The sequence below is a fragment of the Electrona antarctica genome (assembly GCF_951216825.1).
Source record: "Electrona antarctica genome assembly, chromosome: 4".
In the NCBI taxonomy this organism is placed as follows: Eukaryota; Metazoa; Chordata; class Actinopteri; order Myctophiformes; family Myctophidae; genus Electrona; species Electrona antarctica.
This window is the reverse complement of record NC_136809.1, coordinates 3,791,512-3,811,343: the sequence shown is the minus strand read 5'-3', so window position 1 is coordinate 3,811,343 and position 19,832 is coordinate 3,791,512. Positions and strand designations below refer to the sequence as shown.

At 46.0% G+C, this 19,832-nt stretch overlaps 1 protein-coding gene across 1 annotated transcript in view; it reads left to right on the top strand.

The window, feature by feature from the left end:
• abcc6a (ATP-binding cassette, sub-family C (CFTR/MRP), member 6a) overlaps positions 1-19,832 on the top strand; it is a gene marked incomplete at its 5' end in the record, with an annotated part of 73,380 nt that overhangs the window by 7,725 nt on the left and 45,823 nt on the right. Inside the window, 4 exons of the mRNA XM_079500131.1 lie at positions 2,084-2,260; positions 2,754-2,879; positions 12,193-12,330; positions 18,085-18,207. Coding sequence (XP_079356257.1) covers positions 2,084-2,260; positions 2,754-2,879; positions 12,193-12,330; positions 18,085-18,207 — 564 coding nt within the window. The remainder of the gene's footprint in view (positions 1-2,083; positions 2,261-2,753; positions 2,880-12,192; positions 12,331-18,084; positions 18,208-19,832) is intronic.

Below are 19,832 nucleotides of genomic sequence, written 5' to 3'. Positions count from 1 at the left end.
TCTCCACCACTGCTGGCTCTTATGTAACTGTTGACGTGTGTATAAAGTCTGTCTGTATAAAGTGTCATTGTTGTTAAGCTTCATTATTAGTCCAAGGCCTGACCTCGCGGCTCCGTCTGTTGTTAAGCTTCATTATTAGTCCAAGGCCTGACCTCGCGGCTCCGTCTGTTGACAGTCCAAGGCCTGACCTGACAGTCCAAGGCCTGACCTCGCGGCTCCGTCTGTTGTTATTAGTCCAAGGCCTGACCTCGCGGCCTGACCTCGCGGCTCCGTCTGTTGACAGCTCGCCGTTCTCCTCCAAACAGGGGAAAGTTTTCAAATGCACTTTAGAGTTTAGACGTTGGTCAGAAAGTCCCAACCCTGAGTCAGCTCTCCTCCGGAAAGAAGAAGAAGAAGAAGAAGAAGGCCAATTATACACACTCTCTCATGCGTATAAACACCGACACTGGCACGCACGCACGCACGCAGACACACACACACACACACACACACACACACACACACACACACACACACACACACACACACACACACACACACACACAGAAGCACTGCACATTCTGTCAACTAGCTGTGGTTTCACCGTCCATTGCCTAGACACACACAGACTGAGATGTAAGTCCAATATATCTCTGGCCTCGCTCCAGGCCCGTCCTGGATGGGCTGGGCTGGCTGGCGGACGGACGATGAATAATAAATAATACATTCTCAGAATGTAACATCGATTAATTTACCGGATATTGTATTTGGTTGACAAATAAAACAACGGATTTGTTCAACTCTCATGCGTATGTTATCTGTTGACCATAATATGGGTCTCTTTGATTGATTTATTGAAAACTTTACAGTTTGCAGGAAAAAAAAGCACAGGAAAGTACAGTTGAAGTCTAAGAGGATTTATAACCCAAGAAAAGCACTATGGCTTGTTGTTTCCATAACGGTCCTTCATATTCAATTAGCCCTTGGCAAGCTTTCCGTCTCACCCGTTGAGATGCATGTTCAATGACGCGGCGGCGGTGGCTCAGGGTTAGAGTGGCTGGATGGTAAACGCAGGGTTGCCAGTTCGAACCCGGGCTCCCCCAGAGTTAGTGTCAAAGTGTCCTTGAGCAAGACGCTGAACCCCTAATTGCTCCTGATGTGCAGGTTGGTGCCTTGCATGGTTTCCGCCGCCATCGGTGTATGAATGTGTGTGTGAATGTAATGTACAATCTATGTAAAGCGCCTTGGATAAAGGCGCTATATAAATGCACCATTTTAAATGACGGGATTTCTCCATGTAAATAATCAATCATTTCAGCAAGAGCTTCAAAATGTCTTCTAAATCTAAAGTCGACTTACTGTACTACTTACTTATTACACGTATTACCGTGTCTATTACCGTGTCATATTGCAGTAGGCTATGCACTGGACCGTGTCTATTACCGTGTCATATTGCAGTAGGCTATGCACTGGACCGTGTCTATTACCGTGTCATATTGCAGTAGGCTATGCACTGGACCGTGTCTATTACCGTGTCATATTGCAGTAGGCTATGCACTGGACCGTGTCTATTACCATGTCATATTGCAGTAGGCTATGCACTGGACCGTGTCTATTACCGTGTCATATTGCAGTAGGCTATGCACTGGACAAAATGTGCATGACGACATTATTTCAATAAGCTAGAAATACGAGGAAATGTTAGAGGGAGAAACAATATCCTACTGGCCAGCCGGGGGCGCCTGATGGAGGGGAAAGGAGCTGGTTGGAATAACGTGTTCCTTCCACGTGCTACGTCCAACCAGGGAAACTCCCCCTGATGGAGGGGAAAGGAGCTGGTTGGAATAACGTGTTCCTTCCACGCGCTACGTCCAACCAGGGAAACTCCCCCCTGTCAGGTGTAAAGGAGCAACTTGGACACTCAGGCATGAAGGAAGCATGAGTTCAAGTCCGTTGCTCTCCCCAGGTTGGCGGAGGGTGTGTAGAGCCCAGGATCACATTAGATAATTGACACAGGGGTGAAAAATGGGTTACAAAATCGTGGGATAAAACTTTTAAAGAAAAGGAGAAAAAAAGCCCATCATATATCTCATGTCTCCTGTAGGACTGGAACCGGACCTGGTACACGGCCCACCCGGACCTGACCCAGTGCTTCCAGAACACGGTGCTGGTGTGGGTCCCCTGCGTCTACCTCTGGCTGCTGGCGCCGTTCTACGGCCTCCACCTCTACTGCCATGACCGCGGACGCATCCACATCTCCTGCCTGTGCACCGCCAAGATGGTGAGACAAGACGACGGTCCCAAATAATATCGACATCTATCGATTATTATTATTATTTCTCTCTACGAAACGTCATTGCATACGTTTAGGATTTGCGTTATTGCCAAATTAGTGTTGATTTTGTCGACGAGTTTTGATTTTGTCATAGTCGTAGCCTTTTAGACTAAAACGTCATTTAGTTTTTAGTCATATTTTAGTCATCTGAAATGTGTTAGTGTTAGTCGAAAAAAAATCTTATATTTAATACCATTTTAGTCGACAACTACCGTTGAGTTTGTCGACTAAAATGTATTTTTATTTTTACAATGGCTGATTTTACACTGCGACGTGTTGTCAGCTTGTAGATCTGCTATTTTCAGCATGCAGTCAAACATAAACTAGTCCCTCCAGGTGTAGTCGACCAACATTTTTCGTCCATAGTTTTAGTCGACGAAATCAACACTATATACCTACTGAAACGTCACGATAATAACCGTCTGCGATCCGATCCAAGGTTCTGGGCTTCCTGCTGGCCTCCTTCGGTCTGGTGGAGTTCTTCTACATCCTCCTGGAGCGGAGTCAGGAGATCCAGGAGCACATGGTGTTCCTGCTCAGCCCCATCGTACGGAGCATGACCGTGGTAAATACACACTACATCTTATTAACGGTTTACAGGAGTCAGTCAGGAGATCCAGGAGATCCAGGAGTCTTCCTGCTCAGCCCCATCATACATTCATTACATTATAATTTTAATTTATTTTATTATTTTTTCGTTTTTAGGTCTCATTATGACATTATTACACCCACACACACAGAACCTGAACTCTGAACATGCTGTGGATTTGTCTGTGGGTCTGGGGGTTTTCTCTGTGTGTTCTGAAGCCTTTTGAGCTTCAAAAGACGATCTAGGCAGCGAATCAGCCCCCCTAGGGCTTTCACTTCTAGGGATGTTTAGTAGTTGACTATAGTTTACTAGTCGACTAGTCATTTAACTACCTATAATATTTGTACATTTAAAAACTGTGTACATTGGTGACTATAATTCTAGCTGATCTTGAGGCCTACAAAAACGTAAAATAAAAATAAAATCTTATCAACTAGTCAACTCGTACCAACAAGGTCGACTAGTGGATTTACTAGTCGACTAGTTGAATAGTCGACTAGTTGCTTATAAAGCCCTAGCCCCCCCCCGTGACGTACAAAAGCAAACAAAGGCGCACCTATAACTTCACACAACTGTGATTTCTGATTCATGAATGACTCAACGGTACAATTTACAGCGTCCGCTACATGGCAGAGAGGGATGACTTCACTACTTCATTCACTACTAAAAAAAGCTCCGAGGTTACAGATTACAGGACATTAATTAGACAGGAGGACAGTCTGACACACTGCTGCGCTGTCAAAGAAGAGCATGCACTCAGTGACCTCCTCCTCCTCCTCCTCTGATGATGAAATATGGCGTTGAAGGTTCATCCGTTTCAATTTGAGTTAAATGACGGTTTGGCAAATGAGTGGGAGCAGACCAGGAAGGGTGCAGTGGGAGCTGCTCACAACATGGGTGGTGTCTGATGGCGGCATGTAGCCTGTAACCAGGGATATAAACCATGGGTGGTGTCTGATGGCTGCATGTAGCCTGTAACCAGGGATATACACCATGGGTGCTGTCTGATGGCGCCATGCAGCCTGTAACCAGGGATATACACCATGGGTGGTGTCTGATGGCTGCATGCAGCCTGTAACCAGGGATATAAACCATGGGTGGTGTCTGATGGCGGCATGTAGCCTGTAACCAGGGATATAAACCATGGGTGGTGTCTGATGGCGCCATGCAGCCTGTAACCAGGGATATACAACATGGGTGGTGTCTGATGGCTGCATGTAGCCTGTAACCAGGGATATAAACCATGGGTGGTGTCTGATGGCGCCATGCAGCCTGTAACCAGGGATATAAACCATGGGTGGTGTCTGATGGCTGCATGTAGCCTGTAACCAGGGATATAAACCATGGGTGGTGTCTGATGGCGCCATGCAGCCTGTAACCGGGGATATACACCATGGGTGGTGTCTGATGGCTGCATGTAGCCTGTAACCAGGGATATACACCATGGGTGGTGTCTGATGGCTGCATGTAGCCTGTAACCGGGGATATAAACCATGGGTGGTGTCTGATGGCGCCATGCAGCCTGTAACCGGGGATATAAACCATGGGTGGTGTCTGATGGCGCCATGCAGCCTGTAACCAGGGGTATACAACATGGGTGGTGTCTGATGGCGCCATGCAGCCTGTAACCAGGGGTATACACCATGGGTGGTGTCTGATGGCTGCATGTAGCCTGTAACCGGGGATATAAACCATGGGTGGTGTCTGATGGCTGCATGTAGCCTGTAACCAGGGATATAAACCATGGGTGGTGTCTGATGGCTGCATGTAGCCTGTAACCAGGGATATACACCATGGGTGGTGTCTGATGGCGCCATGCAGCCTGTAACCAGGGATATACACCATGGGTGGTGTCTGATGGCGCCATGCAGCCTGTAACCAGGGATATACACCATGGGTGGTGTCTGATGGCGCCATGCAGCCTGTAACCAGGGATATAAACCATGGGTGGTGTCTGATGGCTGCATGTAGCCTGTAACCAGGGATATACACCATGGGTGGTGTCTGATGGCTGCATGTAGCCTGTAACCGGGGATATAAACCATGGGTGGTGTCTGATGGCTGCATGTAGCCTGTAACCAGGGATATAAACCATGGGTGGTGTCTGATGGCGCCATGCAGCCTGTAACCAGGGATATAAACCATGGGTGGTGTCTGATGGCTGCATGTAGCCTGTAACCAGGGATATAAACCATGGGTGGTGTCTGATGGCTGCATGTAGCCTGTAACCAGGGATATACACCATGGGTGGTGTCTGATGGCTGCATGTAGCCTGTAACCGGGGATATACACCATGGGTGGTGTCTGATGGCTGCATGTAGCCTGTAACCGGGGATATACACCATGGGTGGTGTCTGATGGCTGCATGTAGCCTGTAACCAGGGATATAAACCATGGGTGGTGTCTGATGGCTGCATGTAGCCTGTAACCGGGGATATACACCATGGGTGGTGTCTGATGGCTGCATGTAGCCTGTAACCAGGGATATAAACCATGGGTGGTGTCTGATGGCGCCATGCAGCCTGTAACCAGGGATATAAACCATGGGTGGTGTCTGATGGCGCCATGCAGCCTGTAACCAGGGATATAAACCATGGGTGGTGTCTGATGGCTGCATGTAGCCTGTAACCAGGGATATAAACCATGGGTGGTGTCTGATGGCGCCATGCAGCCTGTAACCAGGGATATACACCATGGGTGGTGTCTGATGGCGGCCTGCAGCCTGTAACCGGGGATATAAACCATGGGTGGTGTCTGATGGCGGCATGTAGCCTGTAACCGGGGATATAAACCATGGGTGGTGTCTGATGGCTGCATGTAGCCTGTAACCAGGGATATAAACCATGGGTGGTGTCTGATGGCTGCATGTAGCCTGTAACCAGGGATATAAACCATGGGTGGTGTCTGATGGCGCCATGCAGCCTGTAACCAGGGATATAAACCATGGGTGGTGTCTGATGGCGCCATGCAGCCTGTAACCGGGGATATAAACCATGGGTGGTGTCTGATGGCGCCATGCAGCCTGTAACCGGGGATATAAACCATGGGTGGTGTCTGATGGCGCCATGCAGCCTGTAACCAGGGGTATACACCATGGGTGGTGTCTGATGGCTGCATGTAGCCTGTAACCAGGGATATACACCATGGGTGGTGTCTGATGGCGCCATGCAGCCTGTAACCAGGGATATAAACCATGGGTGGTGTCTGATGGCTGCATGTAGCCTGTAACCGGGGATATAAACCATGGGTGGTGTCTGATGGCTGCATGTAGCCTGTAACCAGGGATATAAACCATGGGTGGTGTCTGATGGCTGCATGTAGCCTGTAACCAGGGATATACACCATGGGTGGTGTCTGATGGCGCCATGCAGCCTGTAACCAGGGATATACACCATGGGTGGTGTCTGATGGCTGCATGTAGCCTGTAACCAGGGATATAAACCATGGGTGGTGTCTGATGGCGGCATGTAGCCTGTAACCAGGGATATACACCATGGGTGGTGTCTGATGGCTGCATGTAGCCTGTAACCGGGGATATACACCATGGGTGGTGTCTGATGGCTGCATGTAGCCTGTAACCAGGGATATAAACCATGGGTGGTGTCTGATGGCTGCATGTAGCCTGTAACCGGGGATATACACCATGGGTGGTGTCTGATGGCTGCATGTAGCCTGTAACCGGGGATATACACCATGGGTGGTGTCTGATGGCTGCATGTAGCCTGTAACCAGGGATATACACCATGGGTGGTGTCTGATGGCTGCATGTAGCCTGTAACCGGGGATATACACCATGGGTGGTGTCTGATGGCTGCATGTAGCCTGTAACCGGGGATATACACCATGGGTGGTGTCTGATGGCTGCATGTAGCCTGTAACCGGGGATATACACCATGGGTGGTGTCTGATGGCGGCATTTAGCCTGTAACCGGGGATATAAAAAAAACATCATTGTTTATTTGATGTAGGAGTGATGTACGTATACTGTACACACACACGGTTTTACGAGAGCAAGCACACACACACACACACACACACACACACACACACACACACACACACACACACACACACACACACACACACACACACACACACACACACACACACACACACGGGGGAGCAGACCTCATCATCAATGTAGGCCATTATACTAAAATAAAATACTAATAATAATATATTTAAGCTGACCCACAGACCCATATAACACCCCCCCCCCCTCAACACAGGTCCTGCACAAACAGACCCACTCTCTGATAAAATCAGACAGCTTAGCCCACCTGTGGGTAGCTTCAGACGCTTTCTCTTCTAAATACTTCTCTTCACAACAAGAAAGAGACATCTCTTATGTGTGAAGACTATAGAGTTTTAGCTTTAGCTATTGAAGAACGACTGACATAGAAACATAGCTTTTTCAGAAAACTGTCAGGATGTAGAAGACATTTTTAGAATCTGATCTCAGGTCAAAATGGGTTAAAAGGGAAAATGACCCTGGACTTCACTTCTTATCACACTTATAGGAGTTAGTCTAGACCAGTGGTTTTCAACCAGCGGTCCTTGAGGGGGTTCCAGGTGGTCCCCCAGCTAAATGATGGAGAGTTGGTAACCAAATGGACCCTTAATTTAACTTTTGAGAGTGCATGTAAAATGTGTTTGAGAGTGTAAACCATTTTACGCTCTCAAGAGTTTAACCATTTCACGCTCTCAAGAGTTTAGATTATTGTTAAACATCTGCATTACTGGATTTTCAAGAAGTCTATACAATTAGAGAATGTAGAATATGTGTTATTTTGATCAGCGCCTGTTATCTCTCCTAAACATCTCATCCAACAACAACAACAACAATATTCGTCTATAATAAGTCTTTGGTCTGAGAGGCTAAACATCTCATCAAATGGTGGTTCTGTGGCTCAAATGCTGAATAAATAATAATAATAAATAATGGGCCTTGATATGAAAAGGGTTGAAAACCGTTGGTCTAGATCAGGGGTTCTCAACGTTTTTGGCCGGGGACCCCCGGAAATGCTTTGGCAATGTCTCGGGACCCCCGCCTCGCACCCTCCCGACCCCCAATATAAATTGACTGCTACAATAACCTTAACCCATTTTGGGCGGGAACCCCTTTTGGTGTTTTAAGCATTGTTATAATTTAGCTATTGAAAAATAGCAGATCTACAAGCTCATAGCTCAGAGCTTGTAGGTCTGCTATTTTTGAAAAATCGTGAAAATAAAAAATTAAAAAACCTTTTTTTTTTTTTTTTTTTTTTCCAACATTTTTGGGGACCCCCTAAAATAATTTGGCGACCCCCCCCCCCCCCCCCGAGGGGTCGCGACCCACGGGTTGAGAACGCATGGTCTAGATAAATAAGACATAAGAGAAATGTTTCACAAATCTGCAGATGTACTTATAGTTGCCAGTGAACTCTTATAATTTGGGTGCGTTGGGGATACGCGCGCCGGGAGCACATTCACATATTGGTTATTGTATTGCATAACAGTGGGCTCAGGGTGCACTGTATCCGAACCATAGAGTATATATATAATAGAGACTGAACTGGCGCGAAGCTCCGCCCCCCCAGCTATTCATGTCAGTGGAAGTTGCTCAGTGGCGTTTTGAAGCACCCGGAAGACTGCCGGAAGTCCCTCCCAGGACCTCAACTTTGAGGTCCTGAGTGACGTAGGGCAACCGAGCGCTCAACGTTAAAGCCCAGCTGCACGGGGTTTCCCGGTCATGAATCCACGGGTCCGCCTGTAGTCCCTCCTCCTACCACTAGGACCCAGAGCTTCAACGTTGGAAAGTCTGCCTGCCCCCTTGATCCGAACACACCCTTAAACCATTTCGACCTGAGGCCGATTCTAAAAATAATGGCTTCTAAATCCCAACAGTTTCCTTCAAAAAACTATGTTTCTATATATGCTTAACCTTTTTCATGACAAGGACCCCCAGAATTATCTGTAATTGGCCGCCGACCCCCATCGTAAAAAATTTGTTGTTCCATGGGACCCCCCCAGAAGCAAAGATTTGAGTTAAAAACGTTCGCTCTGAAAGAATATATATTAAAGATTTGCGCCACAATTTTACGATTTTTCAAAAATAGCAGATCTACAAGCTCGTAGCGCGGCACTCGGTGCCGCGCTATGAGCTTGTAGATCTGCTATTTTTCAATAGCTAAAGTATAAAATAACGCTTTAAACACCAAAAGGGGGTTCCCGTTGTGAATGGGTTAATGTAAAGCCCCCCCCCCCCCCCCCAATAGCTTCCATACATAGACTTGGAACGCGGTGTACTCCAACTAAAACCAACTTGTTATTCAACGTACGTAAACCTCAGTCGATGTATACAGTTAAGTATGGGAACTTTTTGCCTTCGCCCGCAAACAATTCGTGGTCATTTTCCATGAAAAGTTGTTCATGTTTATGACATTGACTATAATCAGTGACGTTACAGTCCTGTTTCCTTCCTTCCCCTGCTTATACACATGGTCTAATTACATGGTAGGGCATCCAGTTAGGGCTCGGCGGTGTAATAGAGCTATAAGTTACACCCACACACACACACACACACACACACACACACACACACACACACACACACACACACACACACACACACACACAGATGGCCACGCTCAAGTGGTTTTTAACAGCAATATAGCAAGTCACAGATTAGGGCCAGGAATAGGAGGACGTAGTAGCCCCTACATCCTGATCTGAGGTCAGGTCTAAAATAGTGCGATGATGAATAGGAGTCCTTGTGTTTTGTTAGATTTGTTTTAATTTTATCGATTACAAAACGTTTTCCCATTTCAAATCTTCACTTTGTTTTGAATCTCAATGATTCATTTAACGACTTCAACAGTTGCTTGCCTACGGTATCAGAAAGGTCGACGACAGACACAGCTAAATTATGCACAATGTTCATTATTTCTTTTTACTTATTGAACCTTTATTGAGAAAAGGATATCCCCTTGAGATGTATCATCTCGTTTTCGAGGGGGTCCAGCAACACATTTCATACATACATAATCAAGGACAAAACAAACAACAAAGCTCTCCTAAAACTAGCCGCTCCAACCCCACCTAATCACCCGCAACATAGTATCAATAAATCAATATATTCATGTAATAATATAAATAATGTAAAGATGATGAACATACACCGGAAGCCAAAAGACATACAGTATTATCTCACCATGCTGTGAGTCAACATGGTATTGACGATAAACGCTCATATAATTATACGAGAACCACCTGTTTATTTATATCGGCATAGCGCAGTGTGGCTACGATGGCACTTCCCAATATACAGTCACCAAATATGGTCTCCATTATTATTATGCAACCCAGAAACCACCACCTCTCTGCTCGCCTGGTGATGAGCTGGCGTGGCGAAGCATACCGTCTCACTCTGGACAGACATGGGGTCCAATTATGGAACCATGAACACCACAGGTTCCTCTCTAGACAGACAGACAGTGGTGTCGAAAACAGACTTTTCTGGGTCCTATTTTGAAGAAAAACGTTGCCGTTTCCAAACTTTCTCCGACCAAAGCATGCGATGCAATTAATCCATTTAGACCTGAGATCCTGACAATTTTCGGAAAATCCTCAACTATATCAGTGGTGCCCCATCTTTTTCATGTCAAGAACCCCTAGAATTATATGTAATTGGCCGTCGACCCCCATCTGAAAATATGTTGTTCCATGGACGGACCCCCCCCCCCCCCCCCCCAGAAGCAAAGATTTGAGTTAAAAACGTTCGCTCTGAAAGAATATATTCAAAGATTTGAGTTAAAACGTTCGCTCTGAAAGAATAATATATTCAAAGATTTGAGTTATAAACGTTCGCTCTGAAAGAATAACATATTCAAAGATTTGAGTTATAAACGTTCGCTCTGAAAGAATAATATATTCAAAGATTTGAGTTATAAACGTTCGCTCTGAAAGAATAATATATTCAAAGATTTGAGTTATAAGCGTTCGCTCTGAAAGAATATATATTCAAAGATTTGCGCCACATTTTCACAAAAAAATAGCAGACCTACAAGCTCGCTACGAGCTTGTAGGTCTGCTATATTTCAATAGCTAAAGTATGACATAATGATGCTTTAAAACACCAAAAGTGGTTCCCGTCCTGAGTGTGTTAAAGCGAATGCAGTGTGTGAAGGATGCAGTATACAGCCTAACAGCTGTTGCTGCTTTATTGACGGAAGTCATCTGGATCCACATGTGGGCCTGATGTGGTGGTTGGACTGGTCTCTGGGCGCCACGGGGAAATGGACTGGTCTCTGGGCGCCACGGGGAAATGGACTGGTCTCTGGGCGCCACGGGGAAATGGACTGGTCTCTGGGCGCCACGGGGAAATGGACTGGTCTCTGGGCGCCACGGGGAAATGGACTGGTCTCTGGGCGCCACGGGGAAATGGACTGGTCTCTGGGCGCCACGGGGAAATCCCCAACATCTATTTTCTTTCTCCAAAAACCAGCAGTAGCTTCATTAGATCAGGCTTAAAGTCTGACGTCATTTACAGTGTAGTTCTATATAGCTCTGTGGTGGTGAGGATTTGGCGCAGACACAAATGCCCGGCAACTGATGAAGGAGAGATATAGGAATATGCAACCGTTTCACCTATAGGCCTTTACTGAGCTGACGTTGATACCATTACTCATTTGAACATAAAAGTATAATAATAAAAGTATAGTAATGCTTTTTTGCATGAGTTTTATAGTCCTATATTAGTGATTTTTTTCCCCCCAATGGAGTTGATATATTCTACTATGTGATCACAGTGTGTGGCACCACCGGTCACAGCATCCTTTTTTCCGTGATGTCCAGTTTTGTAACATGCTTGTTCATGTCTAGGTTGGAGGCCTCTGCAACAAATGCTGCTTTTCATAGAAACTTTTGTCAAAATTCCAGTATTGCCACGGACGTACATATATGATACATTTATTTACCAACTCTCCATCATTATGTGTAATAGGTTCTAGCGTTGTGCGTCACCCATCATGTGTCTCTCTGTCTCCCCCTACAGGTCCTAGCGCTGTGCGTCACCCATCATGTGTCTCTCTGTCTCCCCCTACAGGTCCTAGCGCTGTGTGTCATTCATCATGTGTCTCTCTGTCTCCCCCTACAGGTCCTAGCGCTGTGTGTCATCCATCATGTGTCTCTCTGTCTCCCCCTACAGGTCCTAGCGCTGTGTGTCACCCATCATGTGTCTCTCTGTCTCCCCCTACAGGTCCTAGCGCTGTGTGTCACCCATCATGTGTCTCTCTGTCTCCCCCTACAGGTCCTAGCGCTGTGTGTCATCCAGATGGAGCGTCTCCGAGGCTGTCGCTCCTCCGTGTTCCTCTTCCTGTTCTGGCTCCTGGCCGTGGTCTGCTCCCTGGTACCGCTCAGGGCCAAGATCCAGCTGGCCGTGGATGAGGTACGATACCCTGTTTATTACTGGGATGTATGCAGTCCTCAAGGCCCTATTTATTACTGGATGTGCAGTGAAGTCCTCTAGATGTTGCCGATAAACTACATCATATTATTGGTCATCATGGTCATGTATTCAGCTTGATGGAGCCGATGTCAACCAGAGAGTAGCGACACGTTTTGATCTCAACGCAAAGCGGGTGCCTATATGGGCTATAGTTCCAAACATTGCTCCTATAATATGACTAGTCTGGAACTATCCCGTTAGAATGATAGAATGAGCACTTCCGCATTCTATTGTTACAACGGGAGTCAGCGCTATAGTGTCGCCACTCTCTTACTAGATTACTCTGGTGTCAACCAGGTTTGCACTCGGTGACCCCGCAAAGCCTGAGCTAGCCTGGAGTGGAGGCATCATCTACTAAACGCTAGTGTAGTCTACCCCAGAGTCTAGACATTGTCTGCTGTCGTGTAATCTAGACTATAGTGTAGTATTGTCTACCCAGAGTCTAGACACACACATTGTCTGCTGTATAGTGTAATCTAGACTATAGTGTAGTATTGTCTACCCAGAGTCTAGACACACGCATTGTCTGCTGTATAGTTGCGAACGCAGTGATTGCGAACGCAGTGAGCATTTACTATGAGACCCAGCAGATCATGTCTGTCTGTCTACAAAAACACACACACACACATGCACACACACACGCGCGCGCACGCACGCACACACACACACACACAAAAAACTTAACTTAAAAAAAAACTTAACTTAAAAAAAAACTTAACTTAAAAAAAAAACTTAAAAAGGAAAAACTTAAAAAGGAAAAACATTGAATTTAAAAAAACGTAACTTAAAAAACCTTAAAAAGTACGTAATTTATTCTAATTGTTGTTATTGCAATTTACGAGCTGCGTTCGCTTCCCGCGTTTGCGTACACTTACTTGTGTAATCTAGACTAGTTTTAGTGTCGTATTGTCTACCCAGGTCCAGACTCTAGACCACACACAACTCCTACACTACTTCTTAAGGGTCTGTCTGCAGTGTGATTTATATCTATTCTTAAGGGTCTGTCTGCAGTGTGATTTATATCTATTCAATCTTCCAAAGTTAGCCCATTTTGACCTGAGACCACACTGCTCACATTTCATGTCAACGAGCGCTGGTGAGACATGGTTTTTCGTCGTGCATACATGGGGTCAGACCAGTGGAACATTAACATTGTGTTTTTATGAGGAAAAAAACAGAAACGTGGCCAGATGGAGATCTACTGTATGTTATGGTGACACATAATAACATAACAGTGACACATAATGTGTCACTGTTCAGAATATACTGTACACATTTGACTACATTTGACTGAGGGACTGCCATTGGATCTTTTGGAATTTTCGTTTTTTCACGTCATATAAAAGCAGGACATCATAGCTTCAAATTTGACATAGGCCTATTAGTTGTTCAGTTTGACCCACCAGTTTTGTCTTATAGACTAATGTATTGCAGAGAAACAGCGAGTTGAGAAAACAGGCTTGAAAGGTTCACCTCTGTGGTCTCTAACATTACACCTAGCTACATGTTTAAGCATTTATTTCATATTTACATGTCGATTTCAGCTCTGTCACTTATTTCAGACATGCTCTAGTATGTGAAGAGTCTGCCTGTGCTATTAACTCATTTAAAAAAAAAAAATCCTCTGGTGAAAAGCTGGAGTTTGTGCGATGGCAGGCTCTCAGTCAAATCTGGTCACATTTTTACACCAGACACATTGGTATAGTCATTGCGAACGCAGTGATTGCGAACGCAGTGAGCATTTACTATGAGACCCAGCAGATCATGTCTGTCTGTGTGTCTGTCACGCTGTAACACCACCCGCCCACCACCAGAGGGCGCAGCTGTATCACACACAAAAAAACACGCACGCACACACACACACACACACACACACACACACACACACACACACACACACACACACACACACACACACACACAACTTAATTAAGTTAACTTAAAAAAACTTAACTTAAATAAAACTTAACTTAAAAAAACTTAAAAAGAAAAAACTTTAAAAAAAACTTAACTTAAAAAAAAATCTTAATTTTTTTTTTTTTTAATCTTAAAAAGAAAACATTACAAAAAAAACGTAACTTAAAAAAAAAACTTAAAAAGAAAAAACTTAAAAAAAATATTAACTTAAAAAAATTAGTCAATTAGTGACCCCAAACTATAGTGACAATAGTGACCCCAAACCATAGTGACAATAGCTCCATATGGACGCTGCATGGCAGAAAAAGAGAAAAAACATTGGTCACAATTTGGGTCCCGATTTATTTATTTACTATTTGGGAACAATGCTCTATTGCAGTGTAAACATTCTCATTGAGGTGTGAGGGGAGGTCTGTTATAGGCTGATGATGGCAGTGCAAAAGCAGCTGAGACCCAGTAATTCATTCCATTTAGCCTGTGGGCCGTTTACGTGTCAAGTTGATTTTGAGATTTCAGAGAAACAACGACTGAATAAACGGTAACACCCGTGAAGAAAAGACCAGAGAACTGTCTCTGACTCTCATATTATTGCCAAAAGACTGTGTGTTGACAGAGTAGGGCCTACAGTGTGTGTGTTGACAGAGTAGGGCCTACAGTGTGTGTGTTGACAGAGTAGGGCCTACAGTGTGTGTTGACAGAGTAGGGCCTACGGTGTGTGTGTTGACAGAGTATGGCCTACAGACTGTGTGTTGACAGAGTAGGGCCTACAGACTGTGTGTTGACAGAGTAGGGCCTACAGTGTGTGTGTTGACAGAGTAGGGCCTACAGTGTGTGTTGACAGAGTAGGGCCTACGGTGTGTGTGTTGACAGAGTAGGGCCTACGGTGTGTGTGTTGACAGAGTAGGGCCTACAGTGTGTGTGTTGACAGAGTAGGGCCTACAGACTGCGTGTTGACAGAGTAGGGCCTACAGTGTGTGTTGACAGAGTAGGGCCTACAGTGTGTGTGTTGACAGAGTAGGGCCTACAGTGTGTGTGTTGACAGAGTAGGGCCTACGGTGTGTGTGTTGACAGAGTAGGGCCTACAGTGTGTGTTGACAGAGTAGGGCCTACGGTGTGTGTGTTGACAGAGTAGGGCCTACGGTGTGTGTGTTGACAGAGTAGGGCCTACAGTGTGTGTGTTGACAGAGTAGGGCCTACGGTGTGTGTGTTGACAGAGTAGGGCCTACGGTGTGTGTTGACAGAGTAGGGCCTACAGTGTGTGTGTTGACAGAGTAGGGCCTACGGTGTGTGTTGACAGAGTAGGGCCTACAGACTGCGTGTTGACAGAGTAGGGCCTACGGTGTGTGTGTTGACAGAGTAGGGCCTACAGTGTGTGTGTTGAGAGAGTAGGGCCTACGGTGTGTGTGTTGACAGAGTAGGGCCTACGGTGTGTGTGTTGACAGAGTAGGGCCTACGGTGTGTGTGTTGACAGAGTAGGGCCTACGGTGTGTGTGTTGACAGAGTAGGGCCTACAGTGTGTGTGTTGACAGAGTAGGGCCTACAGTGTGTGTCTTTGTCCGTTCTTCTGAGATGCTTGACCTACATATCTACCTCCCACTCACTGACCACTCTGACCCTGTTTTGACCATGTGGTGTGGCCGGATCCCTTCTGGCCCCCCCCCCTTCCTTCACATCCCTGTTCCGGGCGTGCGCACACACACACACACACACACACACACGCACGCGCACGCACACACACGCACACACACACACACACACGCACACACGCACACACACGCACACACACACGCACACGCACGCACGCACGCGCGCACACGCACGCACACACACGCACACACGCGCACACCAATACTTGCAGAAATGTGTTTACTATGGGCCCTGACTTTAACACATGCCCGTACCACAATGCACAACACACACACACACACACACACACACACACACACACACACACACACACACACACACACACACACACACACACACACACACACACACACACACACACACACACACACACACATGCCCGTACCACCACATGCACAACACCGGCCAGTCGTGGTATAACAGGACAGGCGTGGCGGTGATGACTGAGTTGTAAACAAATCGCTCTGCCAAAAAAAAAGCCACCCCTACCCGGCCCGGCCATCTACTGTATATGTTGAGAAAAACAACCCAGAATCTCACAGAATGTGTTTTTTTTGGTAGCTGTTAATATCTTGACTGGTTCTGATTTAAAGGAGCCTATAAACTGGTTTGTTGAACCACACATCTGTCTATTTACAGATTTCTTGGGGGCGGTTCTTTGAGCCTGACTGACTTGGTGTTTGTTTTTTAACTGGCATTTAATTTATATAAAGTGCACCATTAAAGACTCTGGGGTTTTTTTGCATCCTGATTGGGCTCCGCTGGTTCAAAATAATGTTTATTGTGTCTGTGAGTCCTTTGGGTTTAAACTAACTCATATCCTGCACTATATAATGTGTAAGCATGGGGAAAACCACCGTGGAGCATTCAACGCTGGTCGAGGACAAACCCACACCGGGAGGGAAACGACATCGTGTTACACACTCCACCGCAGGAAGACGTGATTTGTTTGGCGATGTTCAAAGAGAACTGAAATGGTTTGGAAAAAAAACAAAACCTTCATGGTTTTAGTAGAAAGAACAATGTTATGTTTTCTGTGGCACAACCTTAATAACATACTGCACCGATTTATTCCAACCAGGACTTGTAGGACGAATCTAAGAAATATCTGGAAGTAAAACATGGGATTGCATGGGATTATTGACGTGAAATTACATTTTCAATTCAAAGGGGGCTTTATTTTGCATGAGAAAACATGCGTTTAAGGTGGTTGCACACCGGCCGCGTTTTAAGTTAAGGTGGTTGCACACCGGCCGCGTTTTAAGTTAAGGTGGTTGCACACCGGCCGCGTTTTAAGTTAAGGTGGTTGCACACCGGCCGCGTTTTAAGTTAAGGTGGTTGCACACCGGCCGCGTTTTAAGTTAAGGTGGTTGCACACCGGCCGCGTTTTAAGTTAAGGTGGTTGCACACCGGCCGCGTTTTAAGTTAAGGTGGTTGCACACCGGCCGCGTTTTAAGTTAAGGTGGTTGCACACCGGCCGCGTTTTTCGGAAAACCGATGGAGAAACGCTGCTAAAAATCAGAATTCGCAACCTTTACGTTGTCAAAAAGCAAAAAGTAGAACAATACGATCAAAACAAAATACGGTTGAAAGTCAGAATCTCAAATAAATCAATGTCTATGTACCTACTGAGATCACTCGATGCAGATATAGTGCAGATGCAGATACACACAATGATTAGTATATTATTTAACCCATTTTGACCTGGGAACGATTCTACAAATGCCTTCTAAATCCTAACAGTTTTCTGAAAAAGCTATGTTTCTATGTCAGTCGTTCTTTGATTTAAAAAAAATAGCAGATCTACAAGCTCATAGTGCGCCACCGAGTGGCGCGCTACGAGCTTGTAGATCTGCTATTTTTCAATAGCTAAAGCATAACTTAATGCTAACACCAAAAGGGGTTCCCGCCCAAAATGGGTAAGGTGGTTGTGTTCCATTTCATATCCTTCTCCTATCACAGCAGCTCACGAATAATCTTGCAGCTGTGTTTTGCACATTGTTGTACAGTATTTTTTGTCATTAGTCATGTTTTCAAACTGTCCACGTACGTATGGGTGATTGTAATCTGTGGGAAGTATGCAACACTGAACGTCTAATTCCTGTATTTTCTTCATATTTTGTTTTTCAGGGCATCTCGTCGGACATCGTGCGATACCTGGCCTTCTTCTCCTACTTCTCCCTCCAGTTGGCACAGCTGCTCCTGTGCTGTTTCGCTGACCAAGCCCCGGAGGGCAAGGTCGTGTTAGAAAAGGTATGTACAGCATACCGCGGAGAACAACAAGAATGTGGACCTCTTCCGTCAAATAGTGTGCATTTCCTCCTCCTCCTCCTCCTCCTCCTCCTCCTCCAACATGCCTGAAAAGCCATCCTGCTGTGGTTTGGTTTTGGAACTTTGTGTTTGTCCACAGTCACACTTTCCCTTTTGGAGGAAGCAGTGATTCACGTCCTCCTCCTGCCCTCCTCATCAGTCACTCCCGCTCCCACACTCTGTCTCTCTCTGACTTTATAGCTTCCTAGGACAGTCATGGTTCCCAAAGTGGACCCCCAGGGGTCCTTGAGGGGTCCCCAGCTAAATGATAGTTTGGGAACCAAATGGGCCCTTGTGGGTCTGTAACTCAGAGAGTGTACAACATTGATTTTACAATATAAATCGGGGGTCCCAGAGATAGAAATGCCATTAAATGTAGACTAATGCAGGTCAAACTGGGGGTCCTTGAAATTAAACGGGTTGAGAATCACTGCTAGAGCCGTAAAAATCTTCTCTTATGGGTGTCCACTGGCATATCCTTTCAAATGGGGGGTCCGCGGGGCTAATGAGTGTCAATTTGGGGGTCCTTGTCATGAAAATGTTTAGGGACCACTGCCCTGGGAGAGCAGTGTAAATGTAAAAAGTTTAATGTTGTTTAAAGTCATTTAATGCAATCAGATAGGACGTATCTGTGTGGATGTATGGGCTGTCAAGGCCAGAAAGTAGTGTTTTGCCACTCAGTAGGTGTTCCTGCATAACTTCCGGGTATGATGATGATGTCACACACATACCCTCTATTGGAACATTTAATATAAATACAAAACAATTGGTTTGCCTTTTTGGCTTCGTAATGAAAAAGTGCAGGGCAGATAATATGACAAATAACTGAACTATGCCAAGACATTACTGGCATTTGTATGTTATACTTTAAAAAAAAAGTTAGAACTAGCAGATGGATGATGTCACGTTGTACAAGCTGTACAAGCTCGCGGCGTGGCACACGGAATTATACAGATCCCCAAAAATCGCACCGGAACCGTCGGAAACATTTTACAGGTCTAAAAACGGCAACAAAAATAACATTTCCGTGACGAGTGAAAATTAAGCCTCAATAAATCATACTGTGTATGTATGACGTCATACAGTGAGTGGGTGATAAACATTAAGAGAACTGGTGGAAAAGTCCCCTAGCATGGTTGGTGCAGCCGCTGGCTGGCGAAGGAGGGTTGGAGTGTGGATTGGAAGCCACAGCCTGGTGGTGGTGGTGGCGTGGTGGTGAGTGACTACACCCATCGGCTGCCTTCCCTGGTTGTGTCTCCTCCTTGTGCCGTACTTCTCCTTCTCCCCCCCCCCCTCCCTCCCCCCACCCCCCCCACGGCCCACGCTTTGGTCAGGGACCGGCCGGGTTTAGCACGAGAGGGAGAGGGAGAGGGAGAGGAAGTGAGGGGTGAAGGTCGGAGAGAGAGTGAGACGATAATAAAGAGATCAGCCAAGCACTCTGGTGACGAGTGGGTGGGTGGCAGCCTAGGGCGGGGAGGCTGAGTTAAACACGTGAGCGTACACATTTGTGTGTGCGTGTGTGTGTGTGTGTGTGTGTGTGTGTGTGTGTGTGTGTGTGTGTGTGTGTG